Source organism: Panthera tigris, chromosome B1, assembly GCF_018350195.1.
Source record: "Panthera tigris isolate Pti1 chromosome B1, P.tigris_Pti1_mat1.1, whole genome shotgun sequence".
NCBI classification, from domain to species: Eukaryota; Metazoa; Chordata; class Mammalia; order Carnivora; family Felidae; genus Panthera; species Panthera tigris.
The window spans coordinates 86521672-86535250 of NC_056663.1; the positions used below are offsets into that span (position 1 = coordinate 86521672).

Sequence of the window (13579 nt, forward strand, 5' to 3'; positions counted from 1 at the left end):
AAATAAAAGTTTCTTCTGTTTTTGTCTTTAATTAAAAAAAATTTGTTTTTATTTTGAGAGAGTGAGTGAGCAAGCAGGGAGCTGGAGAGGGGCAGAGAGGGAGGGAGAGAATCCCAAGAGTGCTCCATGCTGTCAGTGTGGAGCCTGACGCAGGGCTTGAACGCACGAACTGCGAGATCGTGATCTGAGCCAAAACCAAGAGTCGGTGGCTTAACTGACTAGGACACCCAGGTGCCCTGAAAGTTTCTTCTTAAATACATGGGGATTGTTGTTGTTCTCAAGGTTTATTATGCACGAATACCTGTGACAGCAATAATTGATCTTTGTCAAAGTTCCCAAGACTTAAATACTTGAAATACTTGATTTTTATAATAAATGATGCAGAAAATGCCCACTATAGACAGATAAATGTTCATTAAGTTTTTACTTCTCCTGTCATGTCTTATTTTCTTAGTTCTGGGTAAATTAGAGACCTTTGTAGTCCTTAAGGGAATGGCACGTGGGGTGGTGGAGTTGCCTCCCAAGACTGCTTTCTATCCTTTCTTCAGTGATAAATAGGCAGTAGCTCCAGGGAACCATCCGAGGTGGAAAGAGGAGATAGAGCTTCCACCATTTCCCCATACTCCCTCAGGCTACAAGTTTCTTTTTCTTTTGGTCCCGTTTTTTCTTTAAGACTGCCTTTGAGAGTCGTTTTGTCTTCCAATTTTAATGTCCAGGTGTTAAGTTGACTTAATACAATGATATTGGCCTTTCTTATTATAGGGATTTATAGTAAATCCTAAGAGCAAATGTCCTTTTTAATAATTGGAATCCCATGTATTATTTAGAGATGTGAGAAAAAAGTTAGGAAATGCTGGTCAATGTATTGATCCACAATAGTATGTATTAACTGTCTCCTAATTGAAATAGAAATGTCATATTCTGATTATTCATGCACATGGAAAGGAAACCAGAGCAACATTACTGTAATAGAACACCGAATGGCAGTCTGTATGTATTGGTTTAGTGACTCAAAACATCAGGACTGTTACATTAAATAAAATTTTAAATACTGAAAGATGATATTAATTGGGCTGTAATGAGGTTTTCCTTTTCCTCATATTTTGAAATGATGTGTAAGTGCTTTCTTTTCACTGCAGACACATTTATTAAATGGTTTTTAAAATATTTTTGTAACATTTTATTTTTGAGAGAGAAGAGAGCACAAGTGGGGGAGGGGCAGAGAGAGGGAGACAGACAACCTGAAGCAGGCTCTGCACTGTAAGCACAGAGCACGATGTGGGGCTTGATCTCAAGACCCGTGAGATCATGACCAGAGTCGAAATCAAGAGTTGACCGCTTAACTGACTGAGCCACCCAGGTGTCCCTTTATTAAATGTTTTTAATTTTATACCATGTGCATGTATTACCTAGTTAGAGCATAATGATGGGTACCAGGAAGGAAAGTAATTATTAAAGAACTCACTATTATATTATACTATTATTTTATTTTCAGATGTTTTCCCAATTGTCAAAATAATTCAGAGTCTTCTACAGTAAGCTCAAAAGCATGTAAAAATGTGAAGAAGGGGGGTGACCTCGTATGATCCCCACCTTTTTACCACCTTACCTTCAGCCTGATTTTCTTTGCATTCATTTCCTTACATACTTGAGATCATATTGCATATTCAGCACATTAACTTCAGGCATTTATCCTGTTTTGATGAATTGTTAATAAGTCTCACCTCTATCAAATATTGAATTGTCCGCATTAAAAAGTGTTAATGGGGGTGGGAAATTTTAATTTTTCAACTTTTCTTTATAGTGGAAGTGTTTGTCCCTCCTTGTGTATCAACTCCAGAATTTATCCATGCTGCTATGAGGCCAGATGTCATTACAGAAACTGTAGTGGAGGTGTCAACTGAAGAATCCGAACCAATGGATACCTCTCCTATTCCCACATCACCAGATAGCCATGAACCAATGAAAAAGAAAAAAGGTAGAGTATATTTATACATTTCTGGAAAAGTGGGTGAAATTTTTTCTGGTATTTTTTTTTCCCACATCAAGGGACATAGGAAATACATGCTGTAGATTTAAGATTGAAGTTATCTTTAACTAGATATTCTCAAAGAATCAACAAATTGAGATTAAAGTAGTGTTTTAACATATTCATACTGTTTAAAAGGAGTGTGTATTTGAGCTGTAAAGTAAGTTGCCTGCAAATAACAAGTGTTGGAAAACGGAAGATCAGAGATTCACTGCCTATTTGCTTTCTGTTTTTAAAAAAACTTTTATTTTCTCTATTTTTAATAATCTTATGTTCCCCTCTTTTGTGGGAATTAAAATAGAAAGCCCAATGCTATTTACCTTCTGTCTTAAAACACCAAGATTGCCAGTAAGGACTTTTAAGTGGAATAAACTCACCAATGGATAAAGAGCCTTTCTACTTACTATTTGACTCCTGCTGAAACTTCTGTTGACCTGATCTCAGTGGGTGAGGCACAAAGCCCCAGCACACCTCCAGCATCCCTAAGGGATGTGCAGCAACTGGGTCCTTTTCTTTCCTCTTCGGTCCAAAGGTAAAACTTGAAAAAAATGAAAAATCTGTATAAATGGGTACTCATCTAATTCCATTTTCTTCTGTATCTCTTCACATTTTAGAGTAGAAAAAAAGGCAAAAGTAAGAAAAACTTGTGTTAGAAATAATGGTAGCTTTTTCATCTATTAGAGGTATTTCAGATTGCTGTGATATTTATAGGTCTGTGCGCATTACTGTGAGGGACACAGTGAAGAATGAGTACCTTCAGTCATGTGTTACATGTAGATTACATGTATCTTGCGAGAGCTATGAATGAGAGAGAATTTAGAAAGAATTATTTCCTGCTGTAAATGTTTAAAAACAAAAGACATACATATAAATAGCCCTGTTTACCTACCTTCCCATTGTAGCCTTGGCTGGCTGTATTCACATGGGAGCTATTATTACAAAATACTTAAGGAATTTTTGGATTTAAAAGAAGATGGAAAAGACCATGAAAAATGGGATCATTTAGGGAACCAAAATGTGGTATGATATAAACCAGGAAATAATTTGCCAATTTAACACTAATTTTACGTATTTGAAAATAGATGGTCTTAATGACCATTTAAAATATAAATAATGTATTTGTAAATATATATACCTTGTATTTTGTGCTTAAGTTCATTTGGGACATACAGAGTTAGGTAGGGTTTTTTGTTTTTTTTTTTTTTAAGTTTATTTGTTTTGAGAGAGAGAGCACGTGCACGCACATGAGTGGGGGGGAGGGGCAGAGAGAGAGGGAGAGAGAGAATCCCAAGCATGCGGTGCTCTGTCAGCGCAGAGCTGGACACACGGGGATCAGTCTCACAAACCCATGAGATCATGACCTGTGCTGAAATCAAGTCGGATGCCTAACCAAGTGAGCCAGCCAGATGCCCCAAGTAGGTTGTTTTTTAATAACAGATCCTTCTGATATACTAATGTGTGTTATGAATCTCCAAGAGACGATTACATGCAATTCTAAAAATTAATTTGGAGAACCTTGTTTTCTACTGATGAATAAACTATTTCTTAAGGAGTATGATTTCACAAATACTACTTTATATGAAAACAAATTAAGCCTTTTTGGGCTTTTTAAATTATTATTTATTTTTAAGTAAACTCCACACCCAGCATGGAGCCCAACATGGAGTTTGACTCATGACCCTGAGATTGAGACCTGGGCTGAGATCAACAGTCGGATGCTTAACCGACTAAGGCACCCAGGCCACATCCCTGGGCTAACGTTTTGATTAAGGAAGTTGGTTTTGTTTTTTTTGTTTTTGCTTGAGACTTATTACTGATTGATTTATACATCTAAACATTATTTAAATTGAGAAATTAATCTCTGTTCTAATAAGGAGACCAGTGAACTTTCCATTTTAATTTTTGTCAGAGCAACTTCTTATTTATTAGTTTTACCATGATGAATTCTAGAATATAAAAGCTATGTAGTTTGAAATAAAACACTTTAATTTAGGTCTCTATTTAGCTCTAAATAATCCTTGCTAATGAAGAACAGAGTGACATCAGAAATCACAGATGTATGACAATCACCAAATTAGTAATATAATCTGTAAATATAGTATGCTTGGCTACTCCCAGCCTTTGTGGAGGCTTCCCCCTCATTTGCCAGAATTCTTCTGTCAGTGCTAAGGATTGGAAACAATGCATTTCAGCCTTACACGTTTAGTATAAAGTGCAGCTCTTGCTTTTCTTTCTGTTCACGGTGGATGCTAGTCTGTCTGAGAGAGCCTTATGGCAGAAGTGAGAAGCAAAAGGAAGGGCACCCTTATTAGACACACTAAATAATTATTTGGAAGGTTTTTTTTATCCTTATAATGTACCTACACGTTGAGGTGGGGAAATTTGGACACACATGCTTAAATTCTGGTGAATTGATTGGCTCAGAGCAATAGAGTGTTTAAAATAACACTTTTTACTTTTCCTCATTTGAGCTGAAAGGGCTTCGCAGATTACCACATCCTCTGCAATAGGTAGGTAAAGCTTTTTCTAACAATCCTGTAGAACAAAAAAGTGTATACTAGAATTCGTTTCCATTGCTACATTATTGGAAGAGGTTAGCAAATTGAGGCTCTGACCATATAAATAATAGGTTGGTAGTACCTGATTTGCCATATACACTGAAATTACTGCCAACTAACTGCTGTAATCTGAAATTGCAGAAGTGCTTTTAATGCTCCTTTTAAATGCAGTTTTTTATATACACTGCAGTATATTAATACACAAATTAGTGTCAATTTCATGAATAATGTGTTCTCACAGAGTCTGCTGATCGTGCTTCTGTTTTTCTTGTTTTCACTGTATGGTTTCAATCTTATTTTTTCAGTTGGCCGTAAACCAAAGACCCAGCAATCACCAATTTCCAATGGGTCTCCTGAGTTAGGTATAAAGAAGAAACCCAGAGAAGGCAAAGGTAATTTGGGGAGGGCTGTTTTGGAGGTGAGATGATTTTTTTTTTTTTTCAGTCGACATTTCTGCATTTGTAAGAAGATTATTTCTAGTACAAGCGTAAGGACAGTCTTTGGTAGTAGTTCTTAATCAGGGATGTATGAGCATCACCTGGGGAGCTTTTTTAATTTGTACCCAGTCCCTACCCCACTGAAATTCTGTAGCCATAGATAGGCTATGGGGGAGTAAAAGGCAGTAGGCATTTATGTTTGGGAAAGGTTGTCTTAAGTGCAGTCTTTGAGGGAGAGAGAATCCCAAACAGACTCTGCATCCTCAGCACAGAGCCCAGTGCAGGGCTCAAACTCGTGAACCGTGAGCTCACGACCTGAGCCGAAATCAAGAGTCGGAGCTTAACTGACTGAGCCACTCAGGTGCCCCTTAAGTGCAGCACACCCTTCTTAAGGGCCATTGTTCTTGATGGGGAGGTATGTGTAACAGCACTCATCCTCACACAGAGCCACTCAGAATTGAAAGAGTTTATAATGAAGACTTATTTCGGATACATCATTTATTAACTGATAGAGGTAATGCAAGAATTCCCAAGGCAAACTGGATTTAATTTCCTACTCAACCAATGTCAGTCCTGTCAGGAGTCAGAACAAAAACTTACCATATTTTTGCTTTAGAGTTGGCATATTTTCGTTAAAAACAAACTTTAACAAGACTTCTACATTCTGTTGTCTTAATATGTTAAGTAAGTTGATTTCAGGTAATTTTAATCATGGTTTTAGGTGTGTTCTGATTATCTGATAACCAAAATTTCTTACTTTCACGAATGTTTTCAGATCTATATTTAATAGCTGGATATATTTTGGTTTAATACATTCAAGTTTATTCCATCTTCAACAGGTGGTTTTACATCTAATTTTAAATAATTAAAGCAAAAAGTAAGTCTTTAGAAAAAAAAAAGTTCTCTAATAAGTTTGCCAGGAAATAAAGGCAAAAAAAAAAAAAATCCGTTACAAATCAAGTTACATTGAAATGTTATTTATTGAGGAACCAATAATAATTCAATTTAGGACGGATTTAGGATACTTATTTCCTTGTCTGTCTTTGGTCATTTTACATTTCTAACATCTTAGGTTTTATCTTTTAATTTATGTTGTATACAATTATTACTGTTTTTAAAATAATTCCCATCATCAGCAGTCTCCTGTACTCAAAGACCTTATGCTTAACACTGGAGAAAACCTTTGTGGTGACCTGTTTTTGCCAGTCAGAATCACTTTTTGTTAAAATTCCCATATTGTATTATTAAACTTGAGGCAGCATGGTAAATGTGAAGATTAAAGATTAAAAATCAGTTGGGAGCACCTGGCTGGCTCAGTCGGTAGAGCATGTGACTCTTGATCATGGGATTGTAAGTTTGAGTCCCACACTGGGTGTAGAGATTACTTAAAAATAAAATCTTGAGGGGCGCCTGGGTGGCTCAGTTGGTTAAGCGTCTGACTTCGGCTCAGGTCATGATCTCGCGGTTTGTGAGTTCGAGCCCCGCGTCGGGCTCTGTGCTGACCGCTCAGAGCCTGGAGCCTGCTTCGGATTCTGTGTCTCCCTCTCTCTCCGCCCACCCCTGCTTGTGCTCTGTCTCTCTCCATCTTCCAAAAATGAATAAACATTAAAAAATTTTTTTTAAATAAAAATAAAATCTTGAGATTACCTAGCAATAAAATCTTAAGGGGTGCCTGGGTGACTTTGTTGGTTAAATGTCCAACTTCAGCTCAGGTCTTGATCTCATGGTTTGTGGGTTTGAGCCCTGCATCAGGTTCTGCACTGACAGCTCAGAGCCTGGAGCCTGCTTCAGATTCTGTTCCTGTCTCTCAAAAATAAACATTAAAAAAAGATAAAAATAAAAATTTTAAGAAGTTCAGTGTTTCCTCTGTAAAATGTCATTGTAAATGCTGACAGTATGTCAGAGGCTTAATGAACTACCTTGTCTGATAAAGGCTTCCCTTTCCAAATTGTTTTCCTTAAAATGAGATGAAGACTTTTAAGTTTTAACTTGTGGTTGGGAACTGGGGTGGAGTGGTACCTAAAGGTAACCTGAGGAACGTTTATGAGTCTAGTTCAACAAACATGGAGGCACTCAAATCCCTACTATATAAAAGGCATTGTCTGTTATTCAAACATTTTTTTACAGAGTAAGTTCTCTGCACTTTTACTATATCCACTTCTGGGGCCTGATCACAAAGAAAATAAAAATGTCCCAAGTACTCATCTTGATGTGGTTGAAGGTTACCTATAGTTTATACATGTTGATGCTGGTGCAGTGGGGTTTCAGAGCCATAAATAACCTTGTAAAGTTGAAGGTTAATCTTTTCAAGTCAAGAGATGCACACTGGTCTCAACTGTGGCTTAATAAATTTATTGAATTTTCAGAGAATTCCAGAATGAAAATGAAATGCCTGAGGAAGAGCATCAGCATTTAGATTGAGTAGCAGTGGCTTAATTTGGAAGCCTCCCACCCTTAAAGGTTCTTCTCATGAAGGCTGTAATTTGGATCTAGATTTGATGAGAGTAAGGGGATAGTGAGTAGGAGCCTAGAGATGACCCAGTGACTCGTGGTGGTGTGTGTAATTTTCTTCTTCTCAGTGTTCTTTTCTGTTCTTTGATCAACTTAAGAACCTCTGGCCCTAGAGGCTTATGAGGGGAATAAAAGAAAATCAGCAGCCTGAAAAGCCTGATGATCTTATAAACACTGTCCACTACTTGTCTGCCCTCAAGAGTTCTCCAAAGGGGAAAAAAATATTGACTCTTCTTTGGGGGATTAAGTTCTTTACCTTACCTACCCAGTTTCTCTCCTTTTCCTCTATGCACATCTTAGTCATTTTCCAAGTCTTCATGCTTTATTGATCCACTTTATTTTCATTCCTGAAACCCCAGAAACTTTGTCAATTATTTGGAATATAATTATGCATTGCCTTGTGATAGATCTTAGGTCATTTCAAACCATTACTTCTTTTTTGTATTGTTAACTTGTCATTTACTTTTTCCCCCTTCCCAACTAGATTGTAAATTCCTTGAAGGACCACGTTTTAAATGCTCTTTTGTGTCCTACTATGTAGTGTGTGATGAATAAGTATTTTACTCTGCAGAAATATCCCATTTTCAAATTTTGTTAGTATATGATCAAATGTTGTATATAGTTAACATTTGATGAATACTTGACAGTTAAAGGAAATGCTAGAAATACTACTTAGTATTTCTATTTAAGGAGTTCATATTTTAAGACTGAAGCACAAATGTATTTACTAACTGAATTGTTCGTGTATAATGAAATCCTAATATACTGCTTATCTTCACTGAATCGGGTATCATCAGTAGAAAGAGATTAGCAGTTAAGGAAAAAAAACAACAACAACCCTATTTTTAGAGGCAGTAGCTCTCATTCATTGATAATCAAATCCAAATTGACTGGTAGTCCAGAGGAGTGATAAAAGAATGTTTAAAGGGTCATGGGTAATTTATACTTTATAAGACATGTACTTCAGAGTTCATGCATAAAGGTGAACCAAAGAAAAATATGTTTCGGGGAGCTTGGCTGGCTTAGGCAGTGGAGCATGCGACTCCTGATCTCAGGGTTGTGGGTTTGAGCCTCATGTTGGGTGTGCCATTATATAGCATATAGTATAGATCTTATAAAAGTATATATATAGATCTTATAAAAAGATCCTTGGACTAATGTCTAAAAGTTTTGCATATTTCATTGTGTACTACTTGCCTTTCCAGTAAATAAGTGCCTTTTGATGAATTTTGATCACGGAATTTGGGCTTATATGATAAACATACTGGTGCAAATTTATTCATGGTTTAAATCTATAAATAGATTAAATTAGATTATGTTTAATTCAGGTTCACTTTGTGCTATGCATTACGCATTTGCCTTTACTGAACTCAAAATTTAGGATAGGGTGATGTATAATAGTACAAAACCCAGGACCTCTATTATAGGAGTATCATAACTATAAATAGGATATTATTTTTGAAAACCAGCAAACAAGTGTATGTAGGACTTTTATAATGAAAGATAGTTTATATGTAATTGGGCGACACAATTTGACACTGTATAAGTGATTGCTCATATAGTCAAGTACTTATTGACAGACTCTTAGTACATTTGTTTTACCAGTAATAAATGAATTTTTATTCAGCATAATTAAATATTTGCTTTTAGTTATATTAAAGAATTTTTCACCAATGTCTTATCACTTTTTCAAAGGAAACACAACCTATTTGTGGGAGTTTCTCTTAGATCTACTTCAAGATAAAAATACTTGTCCTCGGTATATTAAGTGGACTCAGAGAGAAAAAGGCATATTCAAGCTTGTGGATTCCAAGGCTGTCTCTAAGCTTTGGGGGAAGCATAAGAATAAGCCAGATATGAACTATGAAACTATGGGACGAGCTCTGAGGTAAGAACACAAGAGTGAATTTTTAAACAAAACGTAATACCTCTGAACATTGTCTTAGTGGTTTAAAAAAGAGCTCTAGAAGCCCCTTATTATAACAATTTGGGGGATATTCTAGAGCAGTTTCTTGGATTTGGAGGTAGATAGGGAGAAAGATTTTGGTCTAGATGTCTAAAATTGCAGCATCACTGGAAACCCATCTTTGCAGAAAAATGTGCTTAATTTTAGGACCATTCTTTAATAGAAAAGTTGAAGACCTTTAAGAAAATTAAACGCAAACAAAATGGTTTCCAAATCGTTAATTTACTTTTTAGTTCCTGTGAATTTGTTACAATGGATTTATCTTAATATGAAAATTTCCCCTAAGTTTTGTCAATTTGGGAAACCCATAAAACTTTTCAGTATACATGCCTTCTTGTAATTAGGGGTGTTTGTAAATGGACATATAGTTTACGTGACAGTATTCACATACTCCAGATTCAGCCTTTTAAAGGAGTTCCTTCTGGTCTCTAACAGGAACAAGTGAATGTTTCTGTTACTATTCATTCTACATGGTGTTTCTTGGGGGGTAAAAAAAAAATGTAATGCACTTGATTCATGTAGTACTGTTTCCCTTACAGATATTATTACCAAAGGGGTATTCTTGCAAAGGTTGAAGGACAGAGGCTTGTATATCAGTTCAAGGATATGCCCAAAAACATAGTGGTCATAGACGACGACAAAAGTGAAACTTGTAATGAAGACTTAGCAGCAGCTACTGATGAAAAATCATTAGAACGAGTGTCACTGTCTGCAGAAAGTCTCCTAAAAGCAGCAACCTCTGTTCGTGGTGGGAAAAACTCCTCTCTAAACTGCTCCAGAGCAGAGAAGGGTGTAGCTAGAGTTGTGAATATCACTTCCCCTGGTCACGATGCTCCATCCAGGTCCCCTACTACTACCACATCTGTGTCAGCAACGGCAGCTCCAAGGTCAGTGAAGGAAACCATTACTCGTATTTATTTTAGAAAGTGCCTTAGCAAAAATATGTCCCCTTTTTAATGTTAGCAGCCTAAGAACCCACTGTCATCAAGACTTGGAAAATTGCCTGATCTTTTTTAAATGTGTTTTGTTGCTGTTAAAGTAGATGTCTCAACTAACTTGACTTGGTTTTTATGGTTTTGTAGATGGAACTTAGTGTGGGCTTTTGTTTTTAAAATGTATTTATTTCATGCTATTTCATACTGTAAATTGTCAGTACACCTGTAGAGTTTGAGAGCAATAGTTTTGTACATTTTAGATTTGCATTCATCTTTTTGCTCAAGAAACCTATTGTCTAACATTAAATCAATTTTTTTAATCTACTAGGACAGTTCGTGTCGCGATGCAAGTACCTGTTGTAATGACATCGTTGGGTCAGAAAATTTCAACTGTGGCAGTTCAGTCAGTTAATGCAGGTGCACCGTTAATAACCAGCACTAGTCCAACAACAGCAACCTCTCCAAAGGTAGTTATTCAGACAATCCCTACTGTGATGCCAGCCTCTTCTGAAAATGGAGACAAAATCACCATGCAGCCTGCCAAAATTATTACCATCCCAGCTACACAACTTGCACAGTGTCAACTTCAGACAAAGTCAAATCTGACTGGATCGGGAAGCATTAACATTGTTGGAACCCCGCTGGCTGTGAGAGCACTTACTCCTGTTTCCATAGCCCATGGTACACCTGTAATGAGACTATCGGTGCCTACTCAGCAGGCATCTGGCCAGACTCCTCCCCGAGTTATCAGTGCGGTCATAAAAGGGCCAGAGGTAAAATCGGAAGCAGTGGCAAAAAAGCAGGAACATGACGTGAAAACTTTGCAGCTGGTACAAGAAGAAAAACCAGCAGATGGAAATAAGACAGTGACCCACGTAGTGGTTGTCAGTGCACCTTCAGCTATTGCCCTTCCCGTAACTATGAAAACGGAAGGACTAGTGACGTGTGAGAAATAAAATAGCAGCCCTACCACGGACTTAAGACTGTTAGTAATAGTACTAACATAAATACTTGCAAGGGAGGTCATCAAGAAGAGTCAAAAGAAGACTTTAAAACATTTTTAATGCATATAAGAAAACAATCAAACTTACTGGAAGTAAATTACCTATCCCATGTTTCAGTGGGAAATGAACTACATACGGAGATGCTGACAGAAAACTGCCTCTTACAGTAGGAAACAACTGAACCCATCAATAAGAAAAAGGATTGAAAAGGGACCAAGCAACTCACTACAATATCAAGTTACACTAAGACTTGGAACACTAACATTCTGTAAGAGGTTATATAGTTTTCAGTGGGGAGGGGTTGGGATGGGTGATCTCATTGTTACATACAGCAATTTTTGATGCATTTTATATGCATACCAGCAATTATTACTGTGTTCACACAGAACTCACTTAACTGGTGCTACGTGAAGACTGCTAATATAGGTATTTTAGAATGTGAATTGAAAATGGATCCAAAAGCTTTTCAGAAAGATAGCAAAAAAGATCTAGTGCGATTTTTTTTTTTATATCATATAGCTTAAGCTGATTTAAAACAAAGGCCTTAGACTAATTTTCAGTTTTCTTTATCGAAATAAGCTAATGGCTTGTTTGTGTAAAGCTTTTTTATTAAAAGAAAAATTTTAAAAATCTTGTACCTAGCACAGTATTGTTATAGAATTTACATGTAACATTTTATATGGTAGTTTAAGTCTGTCAGTTTCCTAATTGTGGACAAATTAACAGTTGCTCTGGCCTTTTGCTGTAACCTGCCTGTGTCACTCACTTAGCCCTGGCATCTGTGCAGACATATCAGTTCCAGTTCTACTGTCACTTGGAAGTTCAGGCTCAGCATGAATTTTTGTCAGGTAGCTCTAATACCTGGTGTTTTTGTTTTTTTCCTTCCTTTCTTTTCTTTCTTTTTTTTTAGTTGAAGTTTAAGAGGGAAAGTACCAGTGTTCAGATTTGAACTATAATAGTTTGTATATTCAACATTTGAAGTATATTCTATTTTGTTGTACTCTTGTTTCAAAGTGTATTCAAGTAGGTTTTCTGAAATATAGAAATGAAATTTATGTTGTGGTTTGGTGTCTGGTGATATTTATAATATTCAAAAGCTAGTATAGAGACACTTTTAGTTAAGTAGTAGAAGTCTTATTTCTAGTTAAGTAGTAGGAGTCTTATTTCTCCTTCCCAACTACCGTGTGAAGAAATATTCCTTCTGTTTTGTTTCATTACATTAATATTTGCAAATATCTGCATGTTGCCACTTAATTTCTAATTACTGTCATGAACTATAATGTTCTACTTACCGTGATGAGTTTATTATTTTAATGTTGGCCACACGTAAAGAATTTCTATTTCAAATCAGACCAGTTATTTCTCAAACAGACCTTTTGAGGGTTAGGATGAACAAGTAATACTCTTGCCCTTTTGCAAATTAGGAAATGGAGGTAGGTACCAGAGGGATTACAGGAGTTTCCTAATTTCACACCAAACTAGGTCCTAGGACTCCACATCTTCATGTTCTTTCTACTACAAAGAAAAGTTGTCTATTTTTACATCTTTTAGAAATTTAAATAAACTGATACTTAATATTTTGTGGCCTTTAATTGTGCTTTTGATCAGATACTACTTAGGTCAACAAAGATTTTTATAACCGAACCCTTTGTAAGCATTGATCTTTTCCATAAATATACCTGATGGTACTTTTTTTAAAAATTTTTTTAACGTTTATTTATTTTTGAGACAGAGACAGAGCGTGAACGGGGGAGGGTCCGAGAGAGAGAGAGAGGGAAACACAGAATCTGAAACAGGCTCCAGGCTCTGAGCTGTCAGCACAGAGCCCGATGCGGGGCTCGAACTCACGGACTGCGAGATCATGACCTGAGCCGAAGTCGGACGCTTAGCCGACTGAGCCACCCAGGCGCCCCTACCTGATGGTACTTTTTAATAAAAGCTGAAAGAAAAACTCGCTTCTTATCCCATTTGGGAGTTAAGCTCAAATTCTGCCTACTTTTAAAACATTTCCTAAGTATTTCAGTTTTCTTTGGCACTTTCTTTTTTGCACTATAGTTTCATTTGTTGAGTCCTATCTTCTATATTTTTTGAGGGCAAAGAGTACATATATAGCTTATACCATACCTTCACCACTCCCAA

The 13579-nt window shown here is 36.5% G+C and overlaps 1 protein-coding gene across 17 annotated transcripts in view; it reads left to right on the top strand.

Moving 5' to 3' along the window:
* The window catches only part of ELF2 (E74 like ETS transcription factor 2), a 94912-nt gene extending 81895 nt beyond the window's left edge, over positions 1–13017 (top strand). For 8 of the 17 annotated variants that reach the window (XM_042983876.1, XM_042983879.1, XM_042983880.1 and 5 more), the window contains 6 exons: positions 1805–1978; positions 4501–4539; positions 4893–4979; positions 9231–9423; positions 10041–10388; positions 10765–13017. In XM_042983876.1, coding sequence (XP_042839810.1) covers positions 1805–1978; positions 4501–4539; positions 4893–4979; positions 9231–9423; positions 10041–10388; positions 10765–11392 — 1469 coding nt within the window. In that variant the 3' untranslated portion in view covers positions 11393–13017. The remainder of the gene's footprint in view (positions 1–1804; positions 1979–4500; positions 4540–4892; positions 4980–9230; positions 9424–10040; positions 10389–10764) is intronic. The other 9 variants (XM_042983882.1, XM_007091794.2, XM_042983883.1 and 6 more) reach the window with 5 other exon arrangements.
* The last annotated feature ends 562 nt before the right edge of the window (positions 13018–13579 follow it).